Source organism: Notechis scutatus, chromosome 4 (genome assembly GCF_049901735.1).
Source record: "Notechis scutatus isolate UNSWTSFEM ecotype Mainland chromosome 4, rNotScu1.2, whole genome shotgun sequence".
Taxonomy (NCBI): domain Eukaryota; kingdom Metazoa; phylum Chordata; class Lepidosauria; order Squamata; family Elapidae; genus Notechis; species Notechis scutatus.
In genome coordinates, this window is record NC_142012.1 from 150,506,727 (window position 1) to 150,524,138 (window position 17,412).

At 38.9% G+C, this 17,412-nt stretch overlaps 1 protein-coding gene across 4 annotated transcripts in view; it reads left to right on the top strand.

Annotated features, from left to right (window-relative positions):
* Nucleotides 1-17,167, top strand: part of SERPINI1 (serpin family I member 1) — a 150,416-nt gene extending 133,249 nt beyond the window's left edge. For all 4 annotated transcript variants that reach the window (XM_087965281.1, XM_087965280.1, XM_087965283.1 and 1 more), the window contains 3 exons: nucleotides 11,410-11,496; nucleotides 15,735-15,824; nucleotides 16,803-17,167. In XM_087965281.1, the coding sequence (XP_087821407.1) occupies nucleotides 11,410-11,496; nucleotides 15,735-15,824; nucleotides 16,803-16,879 (254 nt within the window). In that variant the 3' untranslated portion in view covers nucleotides 16,880-17,167. The remainder of the gene's footprint in view (nucleotides 1-11,409; nucleotides 11,497-15,734; nucleotides 15,825-16,802) is intronic.
* Nucleotides 17,168-17,412: the final 245 nt, after the last annotated feature.

Genomic DNA, 17,412 nt, shown 5'->3' on the forward strand with positions numbered 1-17,412 from the left:
TGATACAAAGCAATCCACTGTGCCGCACGAATCAGCTGAGCCTGAAAAACAAGATATTAAGCACAGCCTAGAGCCCGGGTCGGCAGTCAAGGCCAACAGCTGATTGTTAGAGCAAACCGAACCTGTTCGCTCCCAGCTGATCCTCAGAGCTACCGGTTTACCCAAACCAGGCCGAACCGGTAGAATCCCACCCCTGACTAATGGGTTGGTTCTTCTTGCTGTCTGTGAAACTCTTACTGAATTATGGATCTGGAGATATTTAGTAACATCTGTCTCCTTTCTCCTACTTTTTTCTCAATGTGCAGCTTTACCAATGGGCGGGGGGAGGAATGATTTAAGAATTCTGACCTTTGTTTTTTATTTTGTCTTAAGTGCAAAGTCTTTTCTTCCTTTTTAGGATTAGTCTTCTTTTTCTTCCTGCAGCACACAGTCCATTTTTAACTACAGAAAATTAAAACTATCTACACTTTTAACTTCTCTGTAGCTTGTCAATTCAATAAGCATGCTGACTGATACTTCCTTGCTTTCTTAATATTTAACCTTAACCCAGATTTTTCATTTTCCATTTTTTACTTTCATAATGAGCTTTTCTAAGTCTTCATTATTTGAGCTAATGAAATGGAAATGTCTGCATAACTTAAAGTATTAGTGTTAATTTTGTAAGTGCTTTTAATTCTTAGTATTAATTTTGATTCCAGCTGTCATCCCGTCAAATCCTACCACGCTTTTAATATATTTCATGCAGAAGTTAAATAGGCATGAGGAGACATAATACATTTTTATCTCGTTCTTTTTCCAGTTCTGAACAATTCTGTTTCTCCAAACAGATTTTACTGTAACAATTGATATCTGCTGTGTTAAAACTGTTTGCAACCATTGCATATGCCTATTTATTGAATGGAGTTCAATTAGGCCTTCATTGTCACATGGCTGCATTAGAAGAGTCCAAATTCCTACAAAATATATTTCAGGGTACTTGCTTTTTCAGGAAATAAATGTCTCTAAAACTGAGGAAGCTCTGGTTAAGCATCTTTCCATACTGGCGAAGGATATTCTTTGACCAAGTTGAATTGACCTCCTTAATGCTAATTCATCCTTTTAATTCTAGCTAATAACTTGCCAAGAAATTGCATTTTGATAGCTTTGCAGTGAAATGATATTGATTCTAGGATATGAGAAGATCAAACATGCAGTTAAACAACTAATACTATACGTGGAATCCCAAAATGTACAGTCCTCCCTTCCTAGAGAGTAACTTGCAAATACTTTTTTTTAATTAAATACCACATCAAACTACAGTTCCAGTATTCAGATAATAACAGATAATCACCGTTCGAAAAGACCTTGTAGGTCATCTAGTCCAACCCCCCCGCCCAAGCGGGAGACCCTACACTATTTCTGACAAATGGCAGTCCAATCTCTCCTTGAAAGTCTCAAGTGATGGCGCTCCCACAACTTCCGAGGGCAAGCTGTAACATTGGTTGACTGTTCTCACTGTCAGAAAGTTTGTCCTTATTTACAGGTTAAATCTCTTGTTCAGTTTCCATCCATTATTCCTTATCTGGCCTACAGGTGTTTTAGAAAATAGCTTGACCCCTTCCTCCCTGTGGCAGCCCCTCAAATATTGGAAGACCGCTATCATCTCTCCCCTGGTCCTTCTCTTTACTAGGCTAGCCAAGATCAGTTCCTGCAACCATTCATTCTATGTTTTAGCCTCTAGTCCCCTAACCATCCTGGTTGTTGTTCTCTGTACTTTTTCTAGAGTCTCAACATCTTTTTTATAATGTGGTGACCAAAACTGGATGCAGTACTCTAGGTGTGGTCTTACTAAGGCTTTATAGTATTAGTACTTCCCTTGATCTTGATTGTATCCCTCTGTTAATACAACTTTGGATTGCATTAGCTTTTTTGCCTGCTACTGCACACTGCTGGCTCATATTTAGCTGATTGTCCACTAGGACTCCAAGATCCCTCTCACAGTTACTGCTATTGAGCCTCGTTTCACCCAGTCTATATGTGTACTTTTGGTTTTTCTTGCCTAAGTGTAGGACTTTACTTTTCTCTACATTGAATTTCATTTTGTTAGATATGGCCCAGTGTTCTAGTCTGTCAAGATCCATCTGGATCTTGAGCCTATCTTCTTGGGTGTTAACTATTCCTGCCAGCTTAGTATCTTCTGCAAATTTGGCAAGTTCCCCTTCTGTTCCCTCATCTAAGTCGTTAATGAAGATATTGAAGAGTACTGGGCCTAAGACGGAACCTTGTGGCACCCCACTGCTTACTTCCCTCCATGTAGACTTAGACCCATTAAGGACTACTCATTGAGTACGGTTTGCCAGCCAGTTGCGAGTCCATCTAGTGGTGGTGCTATCTATTCCACTTTTTTCTAGCTTACTAAGAAGTAGGTTGTGGTCTACTTTGTTGAATGCCTTGCTGAATGTCTTTTGCTGGTCTACTAATTTAGTCACTGTGTTGAAAAATGAAATAAGTTTGTTTTGGCATGATCTGTTTTTAACAAACCCGTGCTGACTGCTAGTTATTACTTTACTTGTTTCTAGATGTTCAGAAGAGTGTTATCCTTAACTCATTGGAATGTCTTTCACAGAAAGGAAAGTCTGAAAGGGAAAATCAAGAAAAAAATCATATATTTTATTTCTCTTCATCTTATTTTTATATCCCACCTTTATTTATGAACAACTTAAGGTGGCAATTGTATGTAACATAACTTCCTCCTTCTATTTTCCCCACAATAATAACCCTGTGAGGTGAGTTGGCCTGAGATAGTGTCACTGGCCTAAAGTCACCCAGGTGACTTTCATAGTTAAGGTGGGACTAGAATTCATAGTCTCCTGATGATTGAACCAAAGTCACCCAGTCAGCTTTCATGGCTGGTTTCAGTGTTTTACAGCACTCTATGACTATAACAAACTTAGCTGTACAGTTGTGCTTCATTTGTTAATTCTCTTGATTGAAAGATCTTTCCTTTTCCTTTCTGGTTTGATGTTAAAAGTCTGTTTTTAATTAGCATACACTCCTATTATTTCCCAAACATTTGTTCTCCATCATTTCTTGTCTTGGATCTTTTCTTCTTTAAAAATTTGGACATAATCTTTTTCTGTTGATTTTTGTGATAGCTCTTTTCTGAGATTTTGGGTTCATAATTTATGTACCAAATCTGTTCATAACATCAATCTTATATTCTGATGGTATGTCTTACAGATCAAATATTTCTGACACATCTACTTTTCTTAATTTTCTCATTCTAACCAATATATTTGATGCTAATAATTCATACCTGCACCCACACTTATGCCTGTTCCAGCTTATTAGTTTTCAGTTGTCTGTCTTTTGTATTCATTATATAAAAACCCTTGTTATATGTGATCTATGTCTCTGAAGATTTGATGAAAGTCTATGTTTAGACAGGTGGGCTAGAGATATTGAAGTTAGGAGAAAGGAGGTGGAAGTAGATTAGAATGGTTCAGTCCTCCTCAGGTAAGAAACAAGGGGAAGGGTGTCACTGGCTGAGAGATTTTCCTCTTGCCTGCTGGATTAGAAAGGGGCAATTGGAAGGGTAAAGGTATGGAAGAAGAAGGTGTGCTAGGTGCTACCAGCTGTTCCATTATATTGTTTCATTGTGTGATAGACCTCTTTGAGAAGTGGGTGAAGGGAGAACAAAAGATGGAGGCAATAGATTCTGTAAGAAAGGAGAAGGTAGGCAAGAACATCATGGTGGTGATGGACATGGAAAATATGGTAGGAGGCAGGGACTGGCTCTTCTTGAGAAGGTTGCCCTAGTATTTAGCATCAGTATTACATTCCATCCTCTTGGTGCTCCATCAAGGGCTTGGTCATCAAAACTTCACCATCCCTGAGTTTTGTTTGTGCTTCTAAATCCCAGATCAGTCTGTAATAAGATATTCTTCATCCACATTTTTTAGCAGAGAGTTCTTCTCTAGGAAATGTGGTTGACTGTAGAGATAGAGTTAGGCAAGATCCATTGCCAAAGTACAAGAGAAAAACTGAAATTTTAAGTCCATAACAAGCAGAAAATATGCAGAACCCCAGACACACACCTACTTAATTTACATAAATATAAGAGGGAGAGAAAATACAGTGTAATGAGACGTGAAAGATGGTTTTTAACTCTACCATGTAGGCTAGACAGGCTAGACAATTTATCCAACTAATTGGCTAAAATTACTTTTATTGAGAGTGGCTATAATCACAAAATCTTGGTGGGATTCCAAAGGGAATTTAGGATAGTTCCTGAAATTCTGATGCATGCTTTGGCTGAGAAAGAGAAAGAGCAACTCCAACTGAGTATATTTAAGAGCCTCCCTGCTGTTACTTAACATCTATATGAAGATATTGGATGACGTTATCTGCCAACATGGGATTAAATTTTACCAATATACTAATGACCCTTAGTTGAATATCTTTGCCCCGGGGCCACCCAAGTTATTCTGTCAAACTGCTTTCCCAGCATTTGGAAGCAATGCGGTTCTGAATGGGGAAGAACATTTTTAGCTCATCCCTGAGAAGATTGACCAACTATGGGTTTTATAGCTTATAAATTTGATAACTAAACAAAGAAATGACTATGATTCTGATGTTGTTTGGCAGGTGATATCCAGGTGTCAAAACTGTACATATTTCACTTGAAGCAGTTGTTGGCATTGAAAAAGAATTATTTTCACTTGATTAACCTGCCTCCTGAATTATTATACACTGCACAGCACATATATTCTGATAATTTTTAGTTTCTTCATTTCTCTACCATGACATTTCAGTCTGTTACCAGTGTCCTATTTTCTTTCTCATGTTGCTCTTCTTTGTCTTTGAATTCCTCAGTATATTCCCCCTCCGTGACTGTAGTGATGAGTACATAACCTTGTCTTCTGATTCTGACAGAAGTGGTACTGTCATGAATTGGGCTACAGCCAAACATATACTTAACAATGACCTTTGTGAATATCATCAACACATCATTGCTTCATACAATTTAATACTTAAATAGTGCATCTGATTTTAAATGCTGGTCCATCTAAGTTCACTTATTCCTAAAACATTTAATTTAATGTGTTCTGTTTTCACTTTGACAATGTCAACATTCTGTCCATGTCATCTTTAGAACTTCCAGATCTTCTTCCCCAGTAGATAGAGGAATGTCTTACGACCTGGGCAAGTGAAGGGCAGGCAGGAATTCTTATCATCTGGCATCCAACCTTATCTCTACATTTGAGGCCTGTCCACACAGTAGTCTTGAAAACAGTGCAGAAATAGAACATAGAGTAACAGGTTGGAAGGGACCTTAGGGGTCTTCTAATCCAACCCACAACTTGAGTAGAAGACCTTATACCATTTCAGATAAATAGTTATGCAGTCTGTTTTGAAGCCTCCAGTGATGGAGCAACCACAACTTCTGAAGGCAAGCTGTTTCATTGTTTGATTACTCTCACTGTTAGGAAATCCCTCCTTAATTCTAGATTGCTTGGTTCAACATGACCTTCTTTGAGGCTTATTATTGGTGAATGTTTGCTTTCATTTATGATGGCTCTTCTTAACTATCTTGAGTGCTGTTATTAACATAAAACCTAATGTAAGTAGTTGTCCTCCATAAATAGCCATAACATTTGAAGAAATAGATGGGGGAGGGGAAAATCAAACCTTCTAGAGTATCACTGTCCTAGTGACATTGTCTTTAATGCTCACAAAATGGGGTGATCCGGCATTCATTAAGAAGAATGGGATCACCCCCTCTTCTAAGAGCTTTCAATAAGAGCCCTTGGGATTAATGAGTATCTGCCTACACTGTCTGGGTTTTTAACAAGGCATTGGTCATGCTTGCCACTGGGAAACTTTCAATTTCCCATCTCAAATGAAGCCTGGCTGAAGTACTTCTTATGCCTCTCAGTTATGCATTTTCTCTCTTTTTTTTCCTATGCTCTTCTCACCTGAGGTTTGTGCCATAGGAATTTGTAGTAGAGCCACTTCTGTAGCTTGGATTCTAACATTGAGTCCTCTTGATAGGGAAGCACAATGCCAACTGGAGGTATCTCCTGGGAAGGCAAAGAATTTCCAGATTTTGAAGTTTCTTCATCTATGCTCTGAAAGTCTTTGCCTTATGCAGATTTAAGTCAATCTTATATTCCCTATTTCCACAGTATTTTCTAAGAATAATACGTTAAAAATAAGAAATTGTGTAATTAGGAACACAATCCATTCTACACTGATTGGGGTTTCAACTCGATTGATATTATGGTAGGATCAGTTTGGTATCAGTCAATCAGTCCCTAGACCCTGTTTAACCAACTCTCTTTGACCGCACCACTTTCCAGAGCTGTTGGGATTGCCATTCCCATTCTTTAATGGTGGGAGTCTTCTATACCTCCTGCAGGACATAGAAATAGCACAAAGGATGGAGGGGATCTGGTCTTTTTTGCAGAAAATGTTATCTGCATTCCCATTTAGTTTAATGAAAGCAATTTTTAAAGGATGTGTGATGCTGTTACAATGGATTACTTGTAAAGTAGTCCAGGAACCTATGGGAATGAAAGATAGAGCAATTCATCTTACTTTCTACATCTGCACAGAACCCTGTTTGAAACTTTCTAAAGCTTGCAGAATTGATCACCCGAAGCCATCCCTCACATACACTATACCGCTAGGCATACTCCTGCCTAAACCTTCTTAACAGAATAATAGAATAATGGAGTCGGAAGGGACCTTGGAGGTCTTCGAGTCCAACCCCTGCTCAAGCAGCAGACCCTATACCATTTCAGACAAATAGCTGTACAATATCTTCTTAAAACCCCCAGAGATGCAACACTCAACTTCTGAAGCCAAGCCATTCTACTGGATAATTGCTCTCACTGTCAGGAAATTTTTCCTTCTTTCTAGTTCTAGTAATAGTAACTAATTTTTCATTAGTTTCCACTTATTACTTCTTGTCCTGCCTTCAGGTGTTTTGAAGAATAGGTTGACCCACTTCCTCTTTGTGGCAGCTCCTCAAATATTAGATATTTATTAGCACCCCTTCAAATATTCTTAATTTGTTTTTTTAAAGATCACAGTTAAAAGAGCACAAGCAGAATTTAATGTTATGGGCATAGTTATCAAATCCAATTGGGCAATCCCAAAGTCTGTTTCTGCTGCAGGACAATAAACAATGTCTAACCTTCTGTAATAGTCCTGGTATAGCCCTCTAGTCCCTCAGTGATTTTCTTGGAACAGATTTTGCTTTTACATATTTTGATCCTTTCCCCATTGATCAAGGTCCTGTCATACATCAATAGAGATTAAGCTAACTGAATTCACATCAAACCTTTTGATATCAGCGACTATAGTTTGCCCTGTTGGTTAATTTTTCCCATCGTCATTATCTCTTGTTTTCCAAGTGATCTTGAAAAGTGATCATCCATCATGGACAAGTCTTCAATTCAGATCTTGGTTCTCTTTGCCTTTGAGTTTGGAGAATTTGATTCCACTACCCCTCCAGGACAACTATAACAAGATATATTGACATGTTGGAAGCTTTCCATAAGGAGTTTTTCATGCAGCTAAATGGAAATCCTTTGAGAACTTCATACAGATATAGTAATTGAATCCTGCACAATATCAGATCCATTTTTATTCAGGTGAAGAAGACTTGGCTCTCTCTTCAGTTGTATTAAAAAGCGCGGCTGGTATCCATGGAGAGTAGCATTTACCTGGGCAGAGTTAATAGAGGGTCTGAGCCATCTGCAATTTGGCTGCTATTATGTAACAAACTCCTGTTCCATTATAGAAATGGGTAATTGGTGGATCAGATACTGATCTCCACACTTCCACCAGCCACAGTCATCAATGGCTGATAGTAAAGGATGTTGGAAGTCACAATTTAGCTCCTGTTTGCTGGAGTTAACAATTGTACTAGTTTAAGAACCAGCAGTCGTAGAGAATCCAGGAAGGATGTCTGCTTGTCAGCTTTCCAACAATGTTGGACTAGTGGCAATTGTCAGAAAAGATTAAACTTTGCCTCGATTCAGCTGAGCAGTTCTTATGTTTTACTTCACAGCCTTTTTGATTTAGCTCTTGGGAAGTTGGTGCACCCAGGCACAGGAGGGGGTTATAAAGCACACAAACCAGCCTGGTATTGGACTTGCACTTTTCTCCCAGGGGTGCATGTTTTCCTGAAGATTTATACCACCTAACTCCCTTACCTCGCAAAAAGCCAGAGAAACAACCCATTTTAGTCAAACAAATTAACTCCTCTGCTATTTAAAGATCAAATTATTTATGCAGGAATGTGGAGCTTTAAGCACAGAAAAGATTAATGTGCTCTAGGGTAGCACCGTTAATTTTTCTTCATGAGCAAAGAAGACAAATCTAGGTATGTAAAAGGTTGCTTATGTTTTGCTTTATGAGACATAATATAGAGCGACGCTTTGGAAACCACAATGTTTAAAATTTCTGTAGCTCTGGTTTAATGCAGTATACCCGTTTCTTTATTTTCATTTTTTCATAAAAGCATGTTTCCTTTTTTAATTACAACAAATAGAAAAGTAGCGGTGTTATACCTTCCCTGCCCTGTTTTTTAATTGGATTGGTCTAATCAAGAAAGCCATTTTCAATCACTCCCTCTCCCTCCCTCTCTTCCTCTCCCTCTCTCTTTTTCTCTCCCCTTCCCCTTCTCTCCCCTTCTCTCCCTCTCTTCCCCCTCCCCCATGTGTGTGTATAAAAATAAACAGGTATCCTCAATTTATGACTGATCACTTAGCAAGTGTTCAGAGTTACAATGGATTCCCCCAAAAGTCTTTACAGCTTAGTCCCAAAATTCTAACAACCGCTTTCCCCATGGTCACATGACTTGCATTAGAAGCATTTAGCAACCGGCCTGTATTTGGGGCCTTTTTCAGCACCCCACAGTTACATGTCTGCAATTTACAACATTTTTGCCAAAAGCGGGCACTTGCTTCCAGTTTTCGTCAAAAGCGCCCCATATCAAACAATGGGTTCACTTAACAACCATTCACTTAACAACCACCACAAAAAATGACATAAATTTGGGTTGGTCACATGAATGACCCACATTATGACCTTCATGACTTACAAGCTCAATTAGAATCCTAACTTGAGGTCTATCCATATATTCCTATTTATGAGGTATATTCAAAGTGTTGGTTGTTATCCGTGAGGCCTCCCATAAAGTTTAGTGTTCAATTATATTATAATTATATTATATTATAATTCTGCCCATCCAGGCTAGTTGTTGGCCTCAGGGGTGGGCTTCAAAAATTTTAGCAAAGGGTTCTCTGCCCGGTTGCTGAGTAGGCATGGCCATGGTGGACATGGCCTAGTCGGCCTCTTGCACCATGGTGGGAGGGCGTTTTTACCCTCTGGAGGCTTTCCTCAAGCCTCTGGGAGGGCCTCCCCAGAGGCTCTCTGGAAGGCGGAAACAGGCCCATTCCCAAACTTCCGGGAGGAGGCCCGTTTTTCGCCCTTCCCAAGCCTGCACTTACCTGCATACAAAACGGGCCATGTGGGGACTCGGGAGGGGAGGGGTGGGTGGGGCGAGCCAGGAGTGGGATTTGGGGGTTCTCCAAACTGCACAGAATCATAGCTAGGGGCTCTCCCGAACCTCTGCGAACCCACAGCAGTCCCCCCCTGGATGGCCTGTTGAGAAAGCCACCAATTGAAAGATTGAATGGGAGAGGAACAAGGTGATAGGCATTTTTGGTAGCGAATCTCACTCTCTGGAATACTGTCTCCAGAAGTACAGGTGGACTCTTGTTGCTTAGGAAACCCATTTTTGTTATTATTATTCAGTCAGGCTATTGACCCATTGTATGATTTTTGGATTACTGTTTTTATTACACTGAAGATCATTTTGTATGGTTTTTTTTAATTATTTTTCTGGGGGTTTTTTTCATTGTGCATTACTCATAATCCTAGCGAATAGCGCAATATACAAATATACAAAAATAAATTACTATTCTTGGATTCAATCACCTGTTCTCTTGAGGTACATCCAGACTTCAGCCTTTCTATAGTGATAAAGCTTTGTCTTCTTATATCTCTTATTAGATTTGGAGGGACCTTAGTCTATGCCCAGCTCTGTGTCAGTACCGAAATGCCTTTGGCTCATCTTGAAAAATTAAGCAGTACCTAATTAGTATTTACTTGAAAGATTATAAAAGAAATCCTTAAAGGCTAGACTGGAAAATTGGAGAATGTCCTGGGAAAAGAAGTAATCAATTATTTCCATATCATTGCCACAGATAGGTTTATGTTGTGTGTGCTCCTTGGTGCTTTCTGATCTTGGTTATTTTCTTGCAAACATTTTCTTGCACTGATGATGCTACCTAGTTACCTATTGAAACATCTGCAAGAAAACAACCAAGCTCAGAGAGCACCAAGGAGCTCATAGTTCAACACTAAGCTGGAAATATTCTCTTCTATGAATTCAGTGTGAAGGAGACTCAGAGCTTATTATATCTAGTGGAATAAAATAGATTTTCAGCTATAGGAAGCACAGCTTGAAATGCGACAGAGTTAGAGTAGTCCGATGATGGACAGAAGAGATTGCTGAGTGTTTTGTAGCACATCACCATGAGTTTCATTATTTAGCACAGTTGACTAACAGAACCAAGACCTGACTATGTTCGGGTTGCCAAAAAATAATGCATGGGGGTGGGGGGAACAGAAATGGATTTTCACACAAAAAAAGTTTTATGACCTTGTTTCTTATTCTGAAAGTGACAAATTCCTGGGCTGTTCATTTGCTCAGGGCATCTGTTCTTTAATTCTTCCCCTCTGCCTGATTAATGGAGACCAGTAGGTCTCAGGGTTCTAGGGAAAATTGCAAAAAGTCAATAAACCTGAAATCTCTACATTCATGGACAACGTTGAGCTTAGACCTGGGGTTGATAAGCTTTTGATTTATTAATATTATGGATTGCCCTTTGCTTTTATTTGTGGGGGATGGGGTTTGGTTAGGGCTTGTACCAGACATTTGATTCTTAATTTATATTTTGCCTCAGTGTCATAGAAAATTGCACCATCTATTTTTGGCAGCTGAATCACTGAATACCTGACAGTTTGTTGTTTCAGGAATGAAATAAAAATTGGGGAGAGATTCCAAGGACAATAGGTTATCTACACCTGGCTCAGATAAACTAGTAATTTGATAGTTTCACATTTATGTATACAAAATCTTAAGGTCTCTTAACAGAAGACAATAGTGGGACTTGCAGAACAGAGAAGAGAAAAAAAAAGTATAGTTTAGATTACAGAAGGTGTCATCTGTATTTTTGAATGGTAATTGTACTGTAATCTATGCTCAAAGCTTGTTTTTCTCTGATATTGGAAGACATTTATAGGTCTTTCTGAAAATGCTGAATTGCTAATACTCTGTTTTTCCTCCAGACAACAAACTACTTTACCTGTCAAAGGCAGTTCACAAATCTATCCTTGAAGTTAATGAAGAAGGTTCAGAAGCTGCTGCTGCTTCAGGTAAACTTCCTAAAAGTGTGGACTAAATGACATGCTCAGCCTTTTAGCAAAAAGGATGTATTCCCACAGAATAAACTGTTATATGGGTGTGGATGAAGCAAGCAGGTGGGATCTCCTCCTCCTCCTCTTGTCAAAGATTTGGCAAAATACTTTTTTGGCAGAGATGTCTAGATTTGTGCTAGAAAAGCTTGTAGTATAGCTAACTGCCTTCTAGAAGCTTGGGATTTCACCTCAATCAATCTTTGGTCATTGACCGAGACTGATGAGCTTTGAAGTCCAAACAGTCTTCAAGGGCCTAGGTCTTGTCCTGCCATGGACAGCCAGCTGTAAGCTTCACAGCTGAATTTTCCTCTCCTTAATTCAAACCCAGCAATCCTAACAAGTTGTATTTTGTGTGTCTTATACAAGGAGGTGGAGGAGAGGCAAGCTTCTGGTGGAGTAAACCCAGCCATGGAAGATTGCTAACCTGTTAAGCATATGAAGCAGGACCGTGACATTTATCCCTCTCATTTTCATCAGCCAAAATAATTAATGGCTTAACTCCCATGACAGCTGTGCAGATAAATACTTCATAGTACAGTGCAACGCACCTTGAAAGGGCAATTTCAGAAGAGCTATTTTGGAGAACATTTTCCCATGTTTTCTAGCCACTTGTTTACCTTTCTGGTAAGATCAATGAGTGGGCAGAAGGCTCATTTAAAACCTGTCTTCGAGCCTTGAAAAGTTAGGAGGGAGGCCTTGTCTGCACTTAATTACAGTCTTAGCTTTATCATGAGGAGGAGGTTATCCAGTGGTATTGGGCCAAGTCTAGTACCATAGTACTGTCCAGGGAGAAAGCAAGCCCTAATTTTTAAAATATAATGCCTACTTTTCAACTTAGTCCTGTCTCTGTCTTTAGGTGAAACCAAATCGACAGAAGGCAGACAGGTATATGTCAAAAGAATTAGAGATTATTTAGATGGTGTACTAGTTTTTTTTAAAAGGCAATAGAAACTTGGTGATTTGGAATTGCATTATGTGTGCATAATATATTTGAATTCTGAGCCAAGGAAATTCTGCAGCCGATTCTTTCCCATGATTTATTCTTCTCCTGCCGCAGGCTTTGATTAAATGTCTTTGTAATACCAGAAGGAGGGAGGCTGGACTGCAACACCAGTGTAATGAGATAAAAATATCCCTTTGCTCTTATCGGAAGCATCAGGTTGCAGCTATATAACATTACCTCAGTTTGCAAGATGTTTGTTTCTAAATGAGCTGGCGATCATTTGGCCGTAGATCAGAATGGGCAATCTGCAGCTCTAAACCCCTGTTTTGTGACTACTGTGGTTGAATATTGAGAAGCTAATTTCTTATCATTTTGAGCTAGGAAACACTTGAAGTCTAAGCCTTAACTTTATAACTGAAAGTATTTTTTAAAAGTGTTGAAAACAACCCCAAATTTCATCTCCCCAATTCCACCAAATTTTACCTCTCCAATCCCTCAGTCTTGGTAAGGCAGTGTTTTTCAAGCTTGGCAACTTTAAGGTGTGTGGGCTTCAACACCCAGCATTCACCACCCAGCATGGTGGCATGGCTGGCTGGAGAATTCTGGGAGTTGAAGTCCAAACATTCTAAAATTCCTAAGGCTGAGAAAGACTGTGCTAAGATATGAGATACAGTCCCACCCATATTGCATCCTTGTCCTGCCTATTTCACAGCTCAGCTCCTTACCCTAACCCTAACCCCAACAAAGTGACCCATTTGGATATATTTGAATAACACACATCAGATGGCAGAAATACTTGCTTATCACATACAAATATTTAACTCCCCCCCACCCAGATTTTAAAATAATTTTTTAAACATTCTCTTATTGGTTTCAAATCAGATATCAATTTCCTTTTTTTAATAAGAAGAAAAGCACAATGTTTGAAGAAAGCCCCATTCCTACTGAGCATAGATTCCTCAAAATCCCATAGACAGGGATTCACCTCATGACTGGCAATGTGTGAATGTTTTATTTATTTATTCCATTACTATCTCCTTTTTATATGTCAGCATAATAAAGATAAAAGTTAATAAAATGCTTGCACACTGTAAAGCTCTAGAGGGGAGTCATTAACGACTCACAAATTTAATTAAGAATAAATTTTGCCTTAATACTAATGTAATTGTACTGCAATATTTCCTGTTTATACTGATACTACAAATTAAATCTGCATATTTTGGATGTCTCAGTTTAAGTGGCAGAAAAACACAGAGTTTCCTGGATGCTAATTCAAGTAGATAGCCAACCCTGTAAGAGATGACCTGATTGAGCCTGAGGGCGGAGTTAAATACATCATTAGTCTGGAGTTCCTACACCCCACGAAAGAGAGCCCCACCGGAAGTCCACTGATTCTTATCTGCCTTGACTGTTAGTTGATCAGATTCTTGTATAGGTTGTATGGAATAAACTCTCAGTGCTTTTGAATTCTGTCCTGATTCCTGGTTTCTGGCCCCTGAAAATGTGTTCCAAACAGTATAGCTCATCCTGATCCAGGATGTACTCTGTCATTTTATTTCAGCTGAGGGTTAAGTAGAGTAAAGCAACATTAGTCTTTCAGACTGAAAATGGAGAAACAGTAAGTAAAATTGCCTTGTAGCAGTTTGAGTGTCTTCTCACCCCTGCTGACTATGAGTTCTTTTGCAAAGGAAAAGGACAACAAAAAGAATAGGCTTTCCTTCATTCTGCAGATGGTGACTTAGTCCAGGGGCTTGGTCTAAGACTTAGTTAGGCTTCCATTTAAGAAAATAAATTCCAGAATGCCAGATCAAGAGGCGAAGCTCTAGCATGATCTTGGCAACTTTAAGATGGGTGGATTTCAACTCTTAGAATACTCCAGCCAGTAGAGGAGATTCTGGCTTGGAATGTGGAGAACTGAACTCCTTTCATATTAAATATGCCAAGGTTGGAAAACATTGCTCTAGCAATAATAAATTGGCTGTGTTTTGAATGATTTTTTTTTACCCTTAATTTCTCACATTAAATATCTCTCATAACACTAAGGTTCCATGGAACCTGTTTTGAAAAACCCTGGCATAGATCTTCATTGGCAACCACAGTCTTTTTTCATTGTTGTAATTAGGAAAATAACAACAGGGGAACAGACTAACCAATCAGGAACTATTGCTGAGATAATAAGAAAGACAGAGTGAGACTAATGTACTGTGGCTTGCTGTGTCATTTTGAGATAATTTATTAGATTAATGTAATGAACCGTGATAATGACTGAGCCACTGTCCCACTAAATCCATCCTACTGGAGCAAATTCTTCCTTTCTCCAAATCTCATTTCTGTCTTCCTCCTAAGTGGGGCCTTCCATCATTCCTGCCATTAAGGCAAACCAAGTTTCCTTTAAAAAGCCTCTCAAGGTAGAATTTGAAAGAGATCTCAAATATCGGATAAAAGGAAATTCTGATTTGCCTAAACCAAAGTAAATGACTAAGGGATGAATCTGATTATAAGGACCACAGGAGATTTATCTCATTGGAAACCAGTCCAATTCACAGCGGTTAAGTCAAATATAAAAAAGAATTTAAGAGTGGTAGGCAGTGTCCTCTTTATAAGACAGGGAGTTAGTGTTATCACCTCAAAAAGGAATATTATCTCTGGTTGGAAATATTCCCAGTCGTGTCACTGTTGTGATAGCGAAGGTTACCAAAATATATCATTTGAAAATTTTGCAAGCATTAAATCAGAATTTGCATCCATTTGCAGTGGAAATTCTGAGGATCAGAATAAAGATTTCAAAGTAAGAGTGCACTCCTGGGAATTATTGTGGCCAATTAAGGATTAAGATAACACATGTTTCATTGAAGGCATCTGTTCTGTATTTAGCAATAACCCGAATGGGTGGTAGGGTTATCCAGTGTAATGATTTCCCCTCAGAAGGGAATGGATGTAATAACTCTCCCAAGTCAGCTTGTTTGTAAGTTATAAACTGTTCCCAAAGTGGTGAAAATAAATTGTGCCGCTGCCAGTTGTTTATCATTCACAGAACATATCTAAACACATCCATTTCTTTCCACATCTTTCTTGGTTTTAGATTAGGTTTGGGCCTCCTGACAACCCTGTTAGTATGATGGGTTTTTAATCCTTGTTTGTGCATTTTGGGTGTGCGACAAATGGATTGGCAGCAAAAAGAGATTGTGGGGCATAAATATATCCAACGAATGTTAGACTTACTTTCTTTTCTTCTTTTTCTCCCATTCCCCAGGAATGATTGCAATTAGTAGAATGGCTGTGCTGTACCCCCAAATTATAGTGGATCATCCATTCTTCTTTGTGGTTCGGAACAGAATAACAGGTGAGTGCGTTACAAAGGATTGAAATATATATAAATAAAATACATACTCAGATATTTATACCATAAGACAGTATTAGAAAACATTCTTTGTCGCTCATTTGATTCCTTCCTCAGGATTCTGATCAATTATGAAAATAAACTACTAAGGACCACCAGATATTCTAAACGCCACACTGGCTTTGGTTCTTTGTTCTTTCATCCATAGCTCTTTTGTGGATGGATAATCCTATCTGAGAATCAGTATGGACTTGGTTTAGGAGAGACATCATACCAGTCTCTTAATATCTTCTTCATTCATTGCAAGTTGCCCCAAGTACTTCTAGAGAATAGGGCTCAGAGGTGGTATTCAGCAGGTTCTGACCAGTTTTGGAGAGACCAGTTCTCCAGAACAGTTCTGGAGTAGCAGAAATTTTGAGTAGTTCAGAGAACCAGCAAATACCACCTCTGACTGGCCCCACCCCCATCCAGCTGATCGGCTGGGTCTTCTTTGGTTGCCCTCCACAGGAGAATGGAGCTGGAAAGCAGGTTAGTGGGATGGGAAGAGAATTGGGATTTTACAGTATCCTTCCCCTGGAATGAGAGGTGGGAATGGAGATTTTACAATATCCTTCCTCTGCAACGCCCACCAAGCCATGCCACGCCTACCAAGCCACAGTCACAGAACCGGTAGTAAAAAAATTTGAATCCCACCACCGATAGGGCTGGTTTTTACTATTGTTCCATAGACATATTGGAACCAATACATGATATTTTCAGGAAAACTACCTAACAATGAAACCTGCAGGAGAGCTGAGACCTGAGTCCAGCAGGAGAGACAGTGTCTTTGAAGATGGTAACCCCTCCTTTCTTGAACCTACCCAGTAAACAGAAGCCATTTCCTTAATGGATAATTGTTCCACTATTGAACTTGTTTTTAGGAATTATTATTGTTATTATTTGGAATCTGTATTCCTATAGCTCTTCTTTGCTTTCTTTAAGGTACCATCGTTTTCATGGGGAGAGTAATGCACCCAGAAGCGATGAATCCAAGTGTGCATGATTTTGAAGAACTTTAATATCTCCACGGTTTATCCACATTCTCACAAAGAAAACAAGCACACTGGGTTTGCAATTGATGTATTTAAGGTTTTCCATGTAGTGGTTTACTTTTTTTTTTTAGTTCTCCCTTTTTTGCAATGTTACCTTTGAGATACTATTTAAAAAGACAAACCGTTTCCAGGTCTAACTTCAGCTATGAAATTGCAGACCATAGTTGTGGAAGGAAAGCTTTCAGTATTAAAATATATGTTGCTGTCTTTGTGATTTATTGTGTTGGTCCTTTAAAATAAAAATTTAAAAATATCCATGCTAGTGACCATCTTCTTGTCTTGGGAATTAATATCTAATTGCCTCTTACATGAAGCCATTCCAAATTTCTGTAGTAGAACATACTTATGTGCCATTGGGAATTAATTAGTTAATTAATTGTCAAGACACTTTGAAGCCTAGATAATAATCCCAAGGTGCTCAGATTTTTGAAGATGAGAAGGCAAGGTGTTGGACAATGTTTTTGGGAACACATTCCAGAAATGGGAAGAGATTAAGTCAG